The sequence below is a fragment of the Pseudophryne corroboree genome, chromosome 12, assembly GCF_028390025.1.
Source record: "Pseudophryne corroboree isolate aPseCor3 chromosome 12, aPseCor3.hap2, whole genome shotgun sequence".
Taxonomy (NCBI): Eukaryota; Metazoa; Chordata; class Amphibia; order Anura; family Myobatrachidae; genus Pseudophryne; species Pseudophryne corroboree.
In genome coordinates this window covers 65,974,363-65,991,221 of record NC_086455.1, presented here as the reverse complement: position 1 = coordinate 65,991,221, position 16,859 = coordinate 65,974,363, and the positions used below count along the sequence as shown (strand labels likewise).

Genomic DNA, 16,859 nt, shown 5'->3' with positions numbered 1-16,859 from the left:
CAAGAACAGCAGCGGCGGCACCAGTAGCAGCATCTCTCAAACGCCAACTCTTTCCTAGGCAGGCTACGCTTTGTATCACCGCTTTCCAGAATACGCACACAGCTGAAAACCTCTTACGGCAACTGAGGAAGATCATCGCGGAATGGCTTACCCCAATTGGACTCTCCTGTGGATTTGTGGCATCGGACAACGCCAGCAATATTGTGTGTGCATTAAATATGGGCAAATTCCAGCACGTCCCATGTTTTGTACATACCTTGAATTTGGTGGTGCAGAATTTTTTAAAAAACGACAGGGGCGTGCAAGAGATGCTGTCTGTGGCCAGAAGAATTGCGGGACACTTTCGGCGTACAGGCACCACGTACAGAAGACTGGAGCACCACCAAAAACTACTGAACCTGCCCTGCCATCATCTGAAGCAAGAAGTGGTAACGAGGTGGAATTCAACCCTCTATATGCTTCAGAGGTTGGAGGAGCAGCAAAAGGCCATTCAAGCCTATACAATTGAGCACGATATAGGAGGTGGAATGCACCTGTCTCAAGCGCAGTGGAGAATGATTTCAACGTTGTGCAAGGTTCTGATGCCCTTTGAACTTGCCACACGTGAAGTCAGTTCAGACACTGCCAGCCTGAGTCAGGTCATTCCCCTCATCAGGCTTTTGCAGAAGAAGCTGGAGACATTGAAGGAGGAGCTAACACGGAGCGATTCCGCTAGGCATGTGGGACTTGTGGATGGAGCCCTTAATTCGCTTAACAAGGATTCACGGGTGGTCAATCTGTTAAAATCAGAGCACTACATTTTGGCCACCGTGCTCGATCCTAGATTTAAAGCCTACCTTGGATCTCTATTTCCGGCAGACACAAGTCTGCTGGGGTTGAAAGACCTGCTGGTGAGAAAATTGTCAAGTCAAGCGGAACGCGACCTGTCAACATCTCCTCCTTCACATTCTCCCGCAACTGGGGGTGCGAGGAAAAGGCTCAGAATTCCGAGCCCACCCGCTGGCGGTGATGCAGGGCAGTCTGGAGCGACTGCTGATGCTGACATCTGGTCCGGACTGAAGGACCTGACAACGATTACGGACAATTCGTCTACTGTCACTGCATATGATTCTCTCAACATTGAAAGAATGGTGGAGGATTATATGAGTGACCGCATCCAAGTAGGCACGTCACACAGTCCGTACTTATACTGGCAGGAAAAAGAGGCAATTTGGAGGCCCTTGCACAAACTGGCTTTATTCTACCTAAGTTGCCCTCCCACAAGTGTGTACTCCGAAAGAGTGTTTAGTGCCGCCGCTCACCTTGTCAGCAATCGGCGTACGAGGTTACATCCAGAAAATGTGGAGATGATGTTCATTAAAATGAATTATAATCAATTCCTCCGCGGAGACATTGACCAGCAGCAATTGCCTCCACAAAGTACACAGGGAGCTGAGATGGTGGATTCCAGTGGGGATGAATTGATAATCTGTGAGGAGGGGGATGTACACGGTGATATATCGGAGGATGATGATGAGGTGGACATCTTGCCTCTGTAGAGCCAGTTTGTGCAAGGAGAGATTAATTGCTTCTTTTTTGGGGGGGGTCCAAACCAACCCGTCATATCAGTCACAGTCGTGTGGCAGACCCTGTCACTGAAATGATGGGTTGGTTAAAGTGTGCATGTCCTGTTTATACAACATAAGGGTGGGTGGGAGGGCCCAAGGACAATTCCATCTTGCACCTCTTTTTTCTTTTATTTTTCTTTGCGTCATGTGCTGTTTGGGGAGGGTTTTTTGGAAGGGCCATCCTGCGTGACACTGCAGTGCCACTCCTAGATGGGCCCGGTGTTTGTGTCGGCCACTAGGGTCGCTTATCTTACTCACACAGTCAGCTACCTCATTGCGCCTCTTTTTTTCTTTGCGTCATGTGCTGTTTGGGGAGGGTTTTTTGGAAGGGCCATCCTGCGTGACACTGCAGTGCCACTCCTAGATGGGCCCGGTGTTTGTGTCGGCCACTAGGGTCGCTTATCTTACTCACACAGTCAGCTACCTCATTGCGCCTCTTTTTTTCTTTGCGTCATGTGCTTTTTGGGTAGGGTTTTTTGGAAGGGCCATCCTGCGTGACACTGCAGTGCCACTCCTAGATGGGCCCGGTGTTTGTGTCGGCCACTAGGGTCGCTTATCTTACTCACACAGTCAGCTACCTCATTGCGCCTCTTTTTTTCTTTGCGTCATGTGCTGTTTGGGGAGGGTTTTTTGGAAGGGCCATCCTGCGTGACACTGCAGTGCCACTCCTAGATGGGCCCGGTGTTTGTGTCGGCCACTAGGGTCGCTTATCTTACTCACACAGTCAGCTACCTCATTGCGCCTCTTTTTTTCTTTGCGTCATGTGCTGTTTGGGGAGGGTTTTTTGGAAGGGCCATCCTGCGTGACACTGCAGTGCCACTCCTAGATGGGCCCGGTGTTTGTGTCGGCCACTAGGGTCGCTTATCTTACTCACACAGCGACCTCGGTGCAAATTTTAGAACTAAAAATAATATTGTGAGGTGTGAGGTATTCAGAATAGACTGAAAATGAGTGTAAATTATGGTTTTTGAGGTTAATAATACTTTGGGATCAAAATGACCCCCAAATTCTATGATTTAAGCTGTTTTTTTAGGGTTTTTTTAAAAAAACACCCGAATCCAAAACACACCCGAATCCGACAAAAAAAATTCGGTGAGGTTTTGCCAAAACGCGGTCGAACCCAAAACACGGCCGCGGAACCGAACCCAAAACCAAAACACAAAACCCGAAAAATTTCCGGCGCTCATCTCTAGTAGATTCCAGTACAGCCACAGTCTATTAGTGTCACCGCTCAGAGCGAGGGGGCCCAGACAGAGGCTGCACATGGGCCCCATTCTCTCTTAAAATGCTGCTGCATTCTATTTATAAACAGATATAACTAGTAACTTTGGGCTAAAGCATATACTTCTGCCATAACTTCACAGTGAAGGGCTGCATACAAACAGCTCAGTGCTAAAGAACCAACAGGGTATCTGGGAATGGATGGTCGCAAAGGTGCCCCCACACATACCTACATCACCAGCATTTGGGCACTGTGTCATAATGTGAATTGGGAACTCTACAGTGTGTTTAACACATTTGTGGTGTTGTACTTGTGGTAACCCCTTAAAAATAAACTTGTTACCATGGATAGCTACTTATACAGTATATGCATAATGTACATATATTACTGTTCATGTATTACAGTTTATGCATCTACACAACACATGTACTGTATTTAATTCATAAATGAGGAATAAATAGTTAATAAATGTTTGTTTGTTTGTTTGTTTGTTTATGTACATGTGTGGCCCTTCATAGAAGGAATTTGGAGCCAGCTGATCAGGCGGTGGCCAAGATGAGGCGGTGTACGGCAAGTGACTTTAATTCTGTGCACAGGGCATGCCTCTACCTGGATCTAAGTCAGGATTCGGAGTTCACCAACTAAGTCTACACATACATCAGGAAAGTAAGTTTGCTACCATGCCCAGGCTTGCACCATTCAAGCACAAGTAAAGCAATGCCAAGTCTGCTACTGTCAGGATACAGCATCAGAGTTAACCTTTAGTATAAATACGGCCAAATTCCTAGGAGGAGGATTACTTTCAATTCACCTAATGTGCACCAACATAAACTGTCTGACTAGAGCATGCAAACATAATTTAAAGACTGTATTTTAATTTGTACAGTGTTTACTGTATTTAAGTATAGTATGATAGAGTATCTTCCTTAGGAGATAAACTGTTAACTTTTTTAAATGTAAATTAATTGCTAACTTTTGGGGATGGAATCTTGATATAAAAGTATAATTCATGCATGTACTTTATGGGGGGGCTTCAATCGTGGGCAAAGGAGGTGAATTGCCATTGCCATGGCATTTAAAACACCAGCAATTGTCTGGTCCAAATCACACCCATTTCGCTCAAAAGTACTCACTACCCTATGAGGTAGCAAACACTTTTGAGCGAGATCCCACTACTGTAAGCTACAGCATGTGCAGATTCGGCCAGGAAAATCCATTTAGCTTCAGTTGAATTCTTCATTTAGGGAGTTATTCAGAGATGAACGCAGATCGCTGCACACGCAGCCAGATCTGCATTCATCTCCTCAAATGCTGGGGAACACCCAGCAAGACTACCCAGCATGTGTAAGGCCGCCTCCCGATGCATCCGCAATTAGATTGCAGATGCACCAGAACTAAGGTTGGCCCCTGGCAGCACAACCTGGCTGCACACAGGTCCCCTCCTCTCTTTTTAGACCCCTGATAATCCTAAATGCTTGCCTCCATCTGGAAAATAATTAGTGTCTCCATAATGTTGTGGAAGAGAGGTGATAAAAATGTTTCTGCCATTATTTGGCTGTGGTCATTATTGTAGAAGGTAATGTAAGTGGTAGTGGGTCTCATCAATCCAATGATGCGGAATTTTTGCAGTGATGTCTGCCAATAATACAATGCCCATAACATGGAGAACTTGTCGACATCAAATGGTTAGATTAGCATGATGAATAAAGTTATCATATATACGCTGTTTTGGCTACACATAGTTGACCAACAGTTTAGTATATGTACTGTCTACTATACTACCTCTATCTGGAATTTCAGAGCCTCAGGTATGGGGCCATATGTAATGACTCCTGAGGTGGTCGACCGTGCGTGATTCCGGATGAATCACGCATGGATGTTTTTTTAAAGGAGCAATCACTTACAAGGCTGAACCATACCTTGTAAGTGATTGCCCCTTTAAAAAAAAAAATCAGAGTTTGGCCGGCATCCCGCACGGCCGCCGAACTCGGACATCATTACCTCCGGCCCATGATGTTAGCAACCCAGTCTTAATTCTACTCCGATTGGGTCTGAGGTTTGGATGACTGTTTGGGTTTGTGGATGAGATTTTTATTGTACAGAAGTAGGTGAACACTAAAGACCAGGTAGGTAATCTTCTGTGATAAGCTGTCAATTATGACATCAGTTAGCATTTAACTAAGACATCATTTTAAAGGATGGACCAATAGGGAGCTACTATTCTGCGCAGTGACTTTCCTCTCCCATAATCCGGTCAACTCACGTGGAACCCAATACTCCTCCAACATAATTGATTATGACAGCACCCTAAGGGTGGCTCGCTCGGTAACTTTGGATCTGCTGCACTCCTTTGATGCCCCTGTAAATGCTACAACACTTATAAATATTGTCATAAAATACATTTTATACTGCTATATGGGACAGCTTTACATGGTATATCTGGCAATATTATATCCAATTCACACATTTTCCTTTGATAATATGTACGCACCTGTGCAAAGACTTGTCCAATGCAAGATCGTGGCCCCAGAGAGAATGGGAAATAGGAAAAGTACGGCCTGTTTGTGGAAACAAAATGTATTAACACCCAGGTATAGCACCCATGTCTCAGAGTGTGTTATACAAAGGCTCAAGTATTTTGTGCATTTTTCATTTAAATCTACGTACAGTATCTATTGCCATACCGACATCTGGAGTGTTGCATACTCCATTACTAAATAAGAGAAACATTTTACACAAATTGCCATTTTAATAAAAAAAACTAACAATTGCACTGGTAACAAAGGTATCACAAGCAAATTAATATAATTACTTTGGGGCATCTGGGTGAAATCTGTCTGGGTTGAAGACGAGTGGATCTGGAAAAAACTGCTCCATCCTTTGCATGATGTAGGAGTTAAACTGTAGAGCGAACCGGGGAGGACTTGGGGTTAGTTAATAGGATTACTGTACACGTAATAAGAGACCTTTTTTTTAAAACAATGTGAAAGATTTTTTTACATTGCTAACAAATTAAAATTAAATGTACTTTCATTAATAAAAGAAGACCCTTTCCCAAAATAGCAACATTTACATTTATGTCACAGTCCACATTCTGAGAGGTCCCACTGAAAAGGCAAGGCAGCAAATCCAGCAGAGGTCTGCATGCCCGAAAGCAAAGTGTATATCTGCCATGGCCAATACTGAGAGAGCTGTGTTTCCTTTCCTATACTGGACCCTGGCAGCCATATACACAGGGCTGCAACTTGGGGGGGCCTTAAGGGAAGACGTACCCATGACCCCGGATTTGAGGGGGCACCAAAATAGTCAGAGACAAAAATGAGGAAACCTGTAATGAGGCACCAAATTACTGCCTTGACCCCGACGGACAAAAATCCTAGTTTCAGCCCTGATATATGTAGAGTTATAGAGTACAGAACAGAAAGACTTATTTTTCACCAACACTACAGTTGGCTTATAGAAGCTCCATCAGCTGGTGGGCACCATTTTCCCTACCCTCCGCCTCTCCTTTGTAGCAGCTGATGTGAATACATTTTACACAATGGTCCTGGTTCATACACAAAGCCGCGCACAAGACAGATTTACTAGCTAATGCAAGTTCCCGCACAGCTTCATGCGTATAGCCGCAGCGCCCTATGGTGGTCATTCCAAGTTGATCGCTAGCTGCATTCGTTCGCTGTGCAGCGATGAGGCAAAAAAAAGGCACTTCTGCGCATGCGGCGCAATGCGCACGCGCAATGTACTACTACAACAAACGATGTAGTTTCACACAGGGTCTAGCGAAGCTTTTCAGTCGCACTGGTTGCAGCAGAGCGATTGACATGAAGTGGGCGTTTCTGGGTGTCAACTGACCGTTTTCAGGGAGTGTTCGAAAAAACGCAGGCGTGCCAGAAAAAACGCAGGCGTGGCTGGGCGAACACAGGGCGTGTTTGTGACGTCAAATCCGGAACTGAATAGTCTGAAGTCATCGCAAGAGCTGAGTAGGTTTTGAGCTACTCTAAAACTGCACAAAAAAACTTTGTAGCCGCTCTGCGATCCTTTCGTTCGCACTTCTGCTAAGCTAAAATACACTCCCAGTGGGTGGCGGCATAGCGTTTGCACGGCTGTTAAAAACTGCTAGCGAGCGAACTCGGAATGACCACCTATGTTTCTCCATCTACAGCAGCAACCATCTGCTTTGTTCCCAATTGTAAAGTAGAATGGAATATTCTGGCGCTACATAAATAGCTGTTCATAAGTTAATGGAATAATTAAATAACCGCTGTCATTACCACTGGCACATGCATCTGCCGCATGCTATGTGAAAAAGATATGTCAAAAACAGGTGTCCCTTTGTCATTCACACACCTAAGAATAGCACGGATCTCTGGCTACACGCCCACAAAAACTCCCAGAAAACTGCGTGCGTCACCAAACTAAACAACCAAACCATTATTTCATGGGCAGGAAGAAACGGCCGCACATGGAGCTACTGGCAAGATGTGTATGCTTGTCAGTGCATGGTGTGGAGTGCACACAGTTTGTTTAAATTTGGACTCAAGTGCAAGTCATAATCAGGCTCATTGTGTGCAGCAATGTACTATAGCCACCAGGCTAGGCTCATTTTTGCACACTGGCCACAATCCTGGGAATATCTTTGTATATTAGTAGTCAGAATATATGTACGCTTGGGGAACTGATAGGCAGCAGTCTTGTGACTATACTGTAGGTTCAACAGCAGCTCACAACATAGTGTCTTTGTTACATTTAGTTAACTAGTGCGCTTCAATACATTGCTCTGGTCAATGACTGACATAGATTTGGAACATACCATCACAGTTGTATCAGGGGGAATTCTCACCCCCTCTATGATCATTTCTTCTTCCAGTGCCCGTGTTGTACCTGGAGCTGTGGAGTATAGCCGTAAGGTCTCCTTCAAGACCTGCAAGAGAAGATACACACTATGGATTGTTGAATGTGAAGCATGTTACTGTGTAGACTTCATGTTGCTGCGACTCCTGGGAAGCTTCATTTCCTGTACCAAGATGGCCACTGAGGCTACAACTGATCATGTGTGGAGCCATCTTGGGACTGTGTTAGAGTGCCAGAGAGGAAGACAGTTTCACTTAGCACCAGTGAGATCTGTGATTACCTGGTGTTTTTGATGCTGTTCCAGCATTCTGCACCACTACCTGGTAACTATATATACTATATGACACACCGCTCTGCTCAAGCTACGCTCCATCTACCAATGTGTGTAACAGTGAGTACGGCTGTACCTGATTTACCCACTCCACTGGTTAGCTGGCGACTCTCATGCACCCTGTGTGCTGCAACTCATTACGTATGGAGGCTAGATGAGGAAGGACACATCTTCTGTACATCTACCAAAAGAAGGTTGCTGGCAGAATTTAAAAGGGGAGGGGTGGGGCAGCTGATCGCACACAGTGGAGTCTACATTAGTCTCCTTTCATTACACACTATAGATACATCCATTGTAGAGACACTACTGCCGACATGGTTGTCCCTTCTGACACTCTCCCGGAGGAGCTTTATAAATGTTTGCAAATATGCCCCACTGAGACTTGCAAACTCTGTGTTGCATAAAGTTTAAGAACCCAAAGTATCAAAATGTCATAGATAACCCTTAGGAACCTCAGAATATGAGTATATAAAGACAATTGCAGATACTTTGGGTTGATCATGAATCCAACTGGGCAATTACTGTAGGAGCATTAAACTGATGACAAGCACCTGAGACAAATACTGCAGTTTCCCAAGATCTTCATACTCAATGTCTCTTCTGTCACCAATAACTTCATCCACTTCAGCCTGGGCTCTGCAGGATTGTACAGATTGAATTAGGTTTTACTGGGGGGTTTTTAAACATAATTACGGATACAGAAAAGAAGGAATAGCAAACTGTTGTTCGGTACATGTACATCAAGACAATTGGGTGGAACAGAATTTTGAGTCTGAAGGGAGACAGGGTAACCACTAGTTACACTAGTAATAACCACACAATTGACAGTGCATACAGGAATATACCTGTAGGTCTTCAGCTAATATCTGCAGTATTAAATGCAATACTGGTGCCACAAATAAAACTACTGTTTATAAAGGTTATACATAGCTAGAGTTTCTGGAAGGGATTACACAGATTGTTTATTATTTTAAATAAACAATTCCCTAATAACTTTAAAAGTTGAATCCAGAACTTAACTAGATTTTAATCAAGGTTCAAAAGAGATGCTCAAATGTAGCAATATGACAGTATAAGAGTTACCTGACTATGGGGGTCATTCCGAGTTGATCGCTCGCTGCCGATTTTCGCAGTGCAGCGATCAGGTGGAAAAACTGCATTTCTGTGCATGCGTATGGCCCGCAATGCGCACGCGCGACGTACGGGTACAAACCCCTTTGTGGTTGTGCTCAGGTTCTAGCAAAGTTTTCCTTCGCACTGGCGGCCGCAAGAAGGGGGCGTTACTGGGTGTCAACTAACCGTTTTCAGGGAGTGTTTGCAAAAACGCAGGCGTGTCTGAAAAAAACGCAGGCGTGGCTGGGCGTTCGATGGGCGGGTGTATGACGTCAAATCCGGACACGAATAGGCTGAAGTGATCGCAAGCGCCGAGTAGGTTCAGAGCTACTCTGAACCTGCACAAACTGTTTTTGTAGAGCTCGGCTGCACAAGTGTTCGCACTTCTGCTAAGGTAAAATACACTCCCCAGTGGGCGGCGGCAGAGCGTTTGCACGGCTGCTAATACTAGCTAGCGAGCGATCAACTCGGCATGACCCCCCATATATTTATCAGACACCCAGGACAGTATATTGATCTACAGAGCAATATCCTGCATGATTGCTTGGATTATTCTTTAGTCGGCTCCCAGGTCTCAGAGAACAGATTTAGACCAGTATCCAATTGTATGCTGTAATTTACCGCATGGCAAAAACAGGTTAAAATAGCCAGATAGTATATCAGGCAATTCAATTCTAACCAATTTTTAACAGATTTTGGGCGATAACACGTGGGATTTGAGATAAGTTTCTGGACCCATGCGTTATCGCGCAAAAGAGGGACTCCGGCGGCTGCTGATCACGGATATTGCTTCAGGTGCCTAAGGCGCATGAAGCATAATCCGTGATAAGTGCTGCTTATTGGGGCTAATTGGATAGCCCCAGTCCGATCCATTAGCTGCAGCAAATTACCACGCAACTTAACCCTAACCTAAAGGCAGCCTAACCCTAACCCTCCTGGCAGCCTAATACAAACCATAGCCTAGCTTAACATTCAGAATTTCGACATTGTGATGGTCCTTTTTTAAAGAAGGCAGCACAGGTCCTCAGGTTGCGCCTTAGGACAAATAACCACTGTATTTGTGTAATATAAATGAGACTTAAATGGGCTTCATAAGAAAACAATAAATGGTATTTAAGGATCCAAATTTGTCGGAACTGGAAGTGCTAAGTTTCTTTTTACTGCTATGTGCATTGCACATATTGTGCTGTCCTAAAAAAGGTCATGCAATACGTATACATAGGGGGGAGTGCACCTATATACAGTATAGATGTGACGGATTTGCTGGGCAGCCATTTATTTTGTGGTTAGCAATTATCTTTACTGTCTCAAGTAGCAAAATGACTCTATAAAGCCACCTACAAGCCATCTATTTTCTAGATTTTTATAATGTCTTATCTTGTAATTTTTATAATGTTCTTATCTTTCCTCTATTTATAATGTGGGCTATTGGCCCCCTTCAGCCTGTACAGTACATCAACATCTTACATGAACCCTATAGTAATTATTTGTCTCACTTTTCTAGTATCTCCGGGTTACGTGCCAGTTCCAGCACAGCAAATGACAATTGGTTGGCTGTTGTTTCTTGACCTGAAAGGCAGAATGCTCCACATAAAATGTCTAGTAATATACTCATCATCAAATACAACTGATTGGAACACAATGGGGGGTATTCAATTGTTTGAAAAGTCAGTTGGGTGTCTGTTTTTTCCTATTTAACAGACAGGAATAAACAGACACCCAACCGACTTTTCAAACAATTGAATTGCACCCAATGTGTTACATATTTGAACTAAGCTGTCAACTTTCAGTACTCTTCCACCAATTGCACTGTTTCAATGGAGCCCATAGATGACCTGTATAGTACACTTGTCACCTTGAACTCCAATTATATTTAAATATAAAAATAAAGGTTGTACTTTCTGTTTTTTTCAGGTTTTTTCTCTCTCTTATTTTCTGGTCCATTAATAGACTGTGCCATAACTGTTATAAAGATGTGTCAACACTTATCCATCCCACAAATGGGTTGTGGGTGACAATTTGCCGTCATTGTGAGTATTCGTGCCTGTTCATGGCAAATTCACAAGAGCGTCTGCACTATGCAATCCTAGGTATCGCAGTCCATGAAGTCCAGAAGTGGACGAAACGCGTTGAGGGTTATCCTGCTGGCTCTCCTGTTGGTTGGCTACATCTGGGATTGCTATCTCCTTGCTGTTGTTCAGATTAGCTTCACTTCCTGAACCCAATGTATGTTTACTGTGTGTGTAATAAATGTTTTCTTAAAAAAAAAAGTTTTCTTAAAATAATCACACTATACAGTATATTATCTTAATTTTCCCATACTCCCTGTACTGGAGAGGTGTTCCTAAAAGGCTGGACCAGGCCTCTACATCTGGAGATGAGGATACCATGTATCCTGTATGGTTACTTTAACACTGGGCAATTGTGCATTTTGGAACTACTGTGGATTTTATGATCTGAATTAGGATTTTATTGCACTAGGAGGTGTTTGTGGTCTATATTTTTCAGGATATATATATATATATATATATATATATATACAAAGCGAGCTCCTGCACTCTCACAGTAATGTAGTCAACTGCTGGGGTGCCCATCAAAGTCCAGTCACAAAGGAGACTGGGCCCATAGTACAATACAGGAAATCCCACTTGCGTGGGAAAAGATAGCACTCTCCAGACTTAAGTATTCAATAAAGTCAAAAATAAATTTAATGCAAAGGTAGTCTCACAGTTTATATGAGGTCTCAAACGATCTCCAGCAATGTCCAACGTTTCGGTCCCTGGCGGGGCCTTTTTCAAGGAACAAACAGAGTCAACAGTGGCAGCAGTGTAACATCAATTCAGCCTTGCAGGGAAACTGGAGACACAGATGGGGCCTCACCGGCCCCTGCTAAATACCATGGTAATTGGCGCTAGCCGCGCCCCCAAGATGGCCGCCGGCCGTATGGACCGCAGAGCTGGAACGCATACCTGTCACCTCCCCCGGAGGTGGGCTGCATCCAGCTACAGATAGAAGCAGTGTAACATCCTTGTTGTTAATACCAGGGACTGAGCCGCGTGCGAGGTGCGTCGCGTCACTTCCGGTGACGCGATATCACCATAGCAGCGGCTCCGAATCCCGGAAGCTGCCAGTGTGAGTCACTGGACCGCACATGGAACGCACCGCGTCACTTCCGGTGACGCGATGTGCCGAGCAACTAGTGTAAACAAAGACAGTAGCGTTGAACTGCTGGTGGCGTTGTGTTAATATAGCTGGTCACAATTAATGGGGAAGAAAGGGCTGCAGTATAAACATTAGTTTAAGGTCTATGTTGCACATTTTGCGATTGCAACCGAGTATAATAAGATAAATCTATAATGGTATAGCAAAGGCCGGTGAGTACACTCAGGGGGGTACATACAATGTGCAGTTAGGTGCATAAATGAAGTGAAAAGTAGCATGTGGTATTCAATAAAAATATATAACAGTGGTTTGACATGCAGTGGGAAAATTGTCATAAACAAGGTAAACATATAATGAATACATGATACTGTAACAAACAATGGTCATGTACTATTCTAGCTAATACGGGAAAAGGTGATCCAAGCTTTACTTCAGGAAAATTGACAAGGGGTTATTTTCATTCATGCCCCTCGGGGCTATCGTATCAAGTCTATGGATCCACATACTCTCCCTTTTCTTCAATAGTAGGACACGATCTCCACCCCTGGGTGGTGGCGGTATCCAGTCAATCAGTTTAGATCGTAAGTCAGAGACCTGGTGTTTAGAAATCATAAAATGCCTGGCTACAGGTAGGACTGCCGAGCCTGTGGCAATGGCCTGGTGTATAGATGTCCTGTGGTTTGCCATGCGATCCCTAAACCGTCTTGCGGTCATTCCCACGTAGTATAGCCCGCAGGGGCAGGTCAAAATGTAAATCAAATGGTCCATGGCACAGTGAAGTCTGAATTTGATCGCTATGGGGCGACCCGAGTGTGGATGCGGGAAGTGTGTACCAGTAAGCATGGCCCTACAGGTTGTACAGCCAGTGCATCTAAAGCAACCTGGCCGTCTCTCGTGTAGCCAAGTGGCACTTTGTGTTCCACCTGCGCTGGCCATGGGTCTCAGAAGTAGCTGTTTCAGGTTAGCTGATCTACGATAAGCCATCATCGGAGGCGGGCACCTCTTCAATTTGAGGCGATCATCAGTGGCGAGAATGGGCCAGTTTCTCCGTATGGTACCCTTAAGTTTATTGGAGACATGATCATAGGTGGTTGTAAAGACCATCCGCTCTGGTGTGTGAATAGGTACTGTAGGCGTCACAGGTGAGTCAAATTTATTTCTTGCTTTGGCGAGACATCTGAGAACATTCTTCTTCTCATATCCCCGTTCAAGGAACCTTGTGGTCATATCAACCAGTTGAGTCTCCATAGTGCTGCTGTCAGAGTTATTGCGCATAACTCGTAGGAACTGCGAGATCGGGAGATTGTCCTTAAGTGCAGGTGGATGTTGACTGCTGGGGTGGAGAAGTGTGTTCCTATCAGTAGGCTTTCTGTAAAGGCTTGTACGAATACGACCCCCCTCAAAGGAGATCGAGATATCCAGAAAGTTGACACTATGCGGGTCAACATGGAATGTAAATTTTACCGGATTCTCCAATCCGTTCAGTGAGGAGATCATCATCTGTAAGGCTTCCTTCGTACCCGTCCACAGCATAAAAATGTCATCTATAAACCTCTTATAGAATAATATATGTTCTCCGAACTGGGGTAGGATATGTTGTTGTTCGTATTCAGACATGTAAATATTAGCGTATGCCGGCGCTAGGTTCGATCCCATCGCTGTCCCCTTCTGTTGTAGGTAGTAACTGCCTTGATATAGAAAGTGATTCTGTTTGAGAACAAAGCTTGTCAGCTCGAGCAGGAAGTCCGATGGTGGCCCAATCGGGGGTTGTTGTCGCCAAGCATTAGCCAATGCTTGTAATCCCTGATCATGTGGGATAATAGTGTATAAGGAGCAGACGTCCATAGTCACGAGGAGAATATCATCCAACACATCCGGGATGGCTCGAAGCTTCTGTAGAAAGTCTGTGGTATCGCGTAAGTAACTATCTCCCTGTTGTACTATGGGCTGAAGAAAGCTGTCTACATAGATAGCTAATGGTTGTAATAAGGATTTCCTGGCCGAAATAATGGGCCTGCCCGGGGGTTGAACCAATGTTTTATGCACTTTTGGAAGAGTGTATATAATTGGACATACTGGGTGTTCAACAGTCAAAAACTCAAGCGTATTTTTGTCAATATAGCGCTCTCTAAGGGCCCTAAGTAATGACAGGTCAACCGCTGCTTTGATCTCTTTGATGGGGTTATGGTTTAGACAGACATAAGTGGTTTCATCAGACAATTGTCTCATAATCTCAGAGTTATAGTCAACCCAGTCCTGTATCACGACAGCACCCCCCTTATCAGCGGGTCTAATCACTATGCTGGTATCTTTTTTCAAAGAGTTAAGAGCTCTGCGTTCTGCTTGGGATAAATTATCAAAACGTCTTTTAGAAACAGGTGACAGAGCATCATGTTCAATCATACGAGTGAACGTCTTGATGCTTGCATTAGAGGAGGTTGGGTCAAAGGTGGAAGGCTTCCGGAACTGAATTTTGTCAGTGCCCATATCGGTGGAAAAATGCTCCCTCAGACGGAGCTTCCGGCCAAACCTATAGATATCTACCGTGGAGTCGAATTGTTTATGGGGGGCTGTAGGTATAAAAGACAGACCCCTGGAGAGGAGTTTAACCGTAGCCTCGTCCAGTGTCTTATTCGAGAGGTTAAAAACTAGGTTCTGGTCTTCAAACTCAAATTGACAACTATAAAAAAGAGATAACCGCCTTTAAGCGCAGCAAACTTAACACTGTAACATCCGACTACCAGAACCACACGGTCTACAGGTGGCTCCTTGGTGACTCAAGATCAAATAGACAACAGAGGCCATTTAGACAAAGACGACAGGGGCGAAGACAAGTGTACACCCAAGACACTGGTTCCTCTGCTTCAGCCTCCGATACAGAGTTATCAGACAACCGTCCATCACAGAGGCCTTTTTTAGAACACAACAATACTCCCGACCTTCCTCCTATTTCAAATCAAGGAGGCCGCACCCAAGGAAGGGGAGATACCTGGCGAAGGTGCAGGGACAAGACCAGAACCTAGTTTTTAACCTCTCGAATAAGACACTGGACGAGGCTACGGTTAAACTCCTCTCCAGGGGTCTGTCTTTTATACCTACAGCCCCCCATAAACAATTCGACTCCACGGTAGATATCTATAGGTTTGGCCGGAAGCTCCGTCTGAGGGAGCATTTTTCCACCGATATGGGCACTGACAAAATTCAGTTCCGGAAGCCTTCCACCTTTGACCCAACCTCCTCTAATGCAAGCATCAAGACGTTCACTCGTATGATTGAACATGATGCTCTGTCACCTGTTTCTAAAAGACGTTTTGATAATTTATCCCAAGCAGAACGCAGAGCTCTTAACTCTTTGAAAAAAGATACCAGCATAGTGATTAGACCCGCTGATAAGGGGGGTGCTGTCGTGATACAGGACTGGGTTGACTATAACTCTGAGATTATGAGACAATTGTCTGATGAAACCACTTATGTCTGTCTAAACCATAACCCCATCAAAGAGATCAAAGCAGCGGTTGACCTGTCATTACTTAGGGCCCTTAGAGAGCGCTATATTGACAAAAATACGCTTGAGTTTTTGACTGTTGAACACCCAGTATGTCCAATTATATACACTCTTCCAAAAGTGCATAAAACATTGGTTCAACCCCCGGGCAGGCCCATTATTTCGGCCAGGAAATCCTTATTACAACCGTTAGCTATCTATGTAGACAGCTTTCTTCAGCCCATAGTACAACAGGGAGATAGTTACTTACGCGATACCACAGACTTTCTACAGAAGCTTCGAGCCATCCCGGATGTGTTGGATGATATTCTCCTCGTGACTATGGACGTCTACTCCTTATACACTATTATCCCACATGATCAGGGATTACAAGCATTGGCTAATGCTTGGCGACAACAACCCCCGATTGGGCCACCATCGGACTTCCTGCTCGAGCTGACAAGCTTTGTTCTCAAACAGAATCACTTTCTATATCAAGGCAGTTACTACCTACAACAGAAGGGGACAGCGATGGGATCGAACCTAGCGCCGGCATACGCTAATATTTACATGTCTGAATACGAACAACAACATATCCTACCCCAGTTCGGAGAACATATATTATTCTATAAGAGGTTTATAGATGACATTTTTATGCTGTGGACGGGTACGAAGGAAGCCTTACAGATGATGATCTCCTCACTGAACGGATTGGAGAATCCGGTAAAATTTACATTCCATGTTGACCCGCATAGTGTCAACTTTCTGGATATCTCGATCTCCTTTGAGGGGGGTCGTATTCGTACAAGCCTTTACAGAAAGCCTACTGATAGGAACACACTTCTCCACCCCAGCAGTCAACATCCACCTGCACTTAAGGACAATCTCCCGATCTCGCAGTTCCTACGAGTTATGCGCAATAACTCTGACAGCAGCACTATGGAGACTCAACTGGTTGATATGACCACAAGGTTCCTTGAACGGGGATATGAGAAGAAGAATGTTCTCAGATGTCTCGCCAAAGCAAGAAATAAATTTGACTCACCTGTGACGCCTACAGTACCTATTCACACACCAGAGCGGATGGTC

At 44.5% G+C, this 16,859-nt stretch overlaps 1 protein-coding gene and 1 long non-coding RNA gene across 5 annotated transcripts in view; one reads left to right on the top strand and one right to left on the bottom strand.

Annotated features, from left to right (window-relative positions):
- Nucleotides 1–11,370, top strand: part of LOC134980680 (uncharacterized) — a 66,852-nt gene extending 55,482 nt beyond the window's left edge. For both annotated transcript variants that reach the window (XR_010190458.1, XR_010190457.1), the window contains exons 2-3: nt 3,348–3,495; nt 11,039–11,370. This is a non-coding gene — a long non-coding RNA (uncharacterized LOC134980680). The remainder of the gene's footprint in view (nt 1–3,347; nt 3,496–11,038) is intronic.
- LOC134980676 (cholesterol 24-hydroxylase-like) overlaps nt 1–16,859 on the bottom strand; it is a 256,343-nt gene that overhangs the window by 3,863 nt on the left and 235,621 nt on the right. For all 3 annotated transcript variants that reach the window (XM_063947596.1, XM_063947597.1, XM_063947595.1), the window contains exons 10-14: nt 10,621–10,693; nt 8,563–8,647; nt 7,640–7,750; nt 5,642–5,730; nt 5,321–5,387 (exon numbers count right to left, since the gene is read on the bottom strand). In XM_063947596.1, the coding sequence (XP_063803666.1) occupies nt 5,321–5,387; nt 5,642–5,730; nt 7,640–7,750; nt 8,563–8,647; nt 10,621–10,693 (425 nt within the window). The remainder of the gene's footprint in view (nt 1–5,320; nt 5,388–5,641; nt 5,731–7,639; nt 7,751–8,562; nt 8,648–10,620; nt 10,694–16,859) is intronic.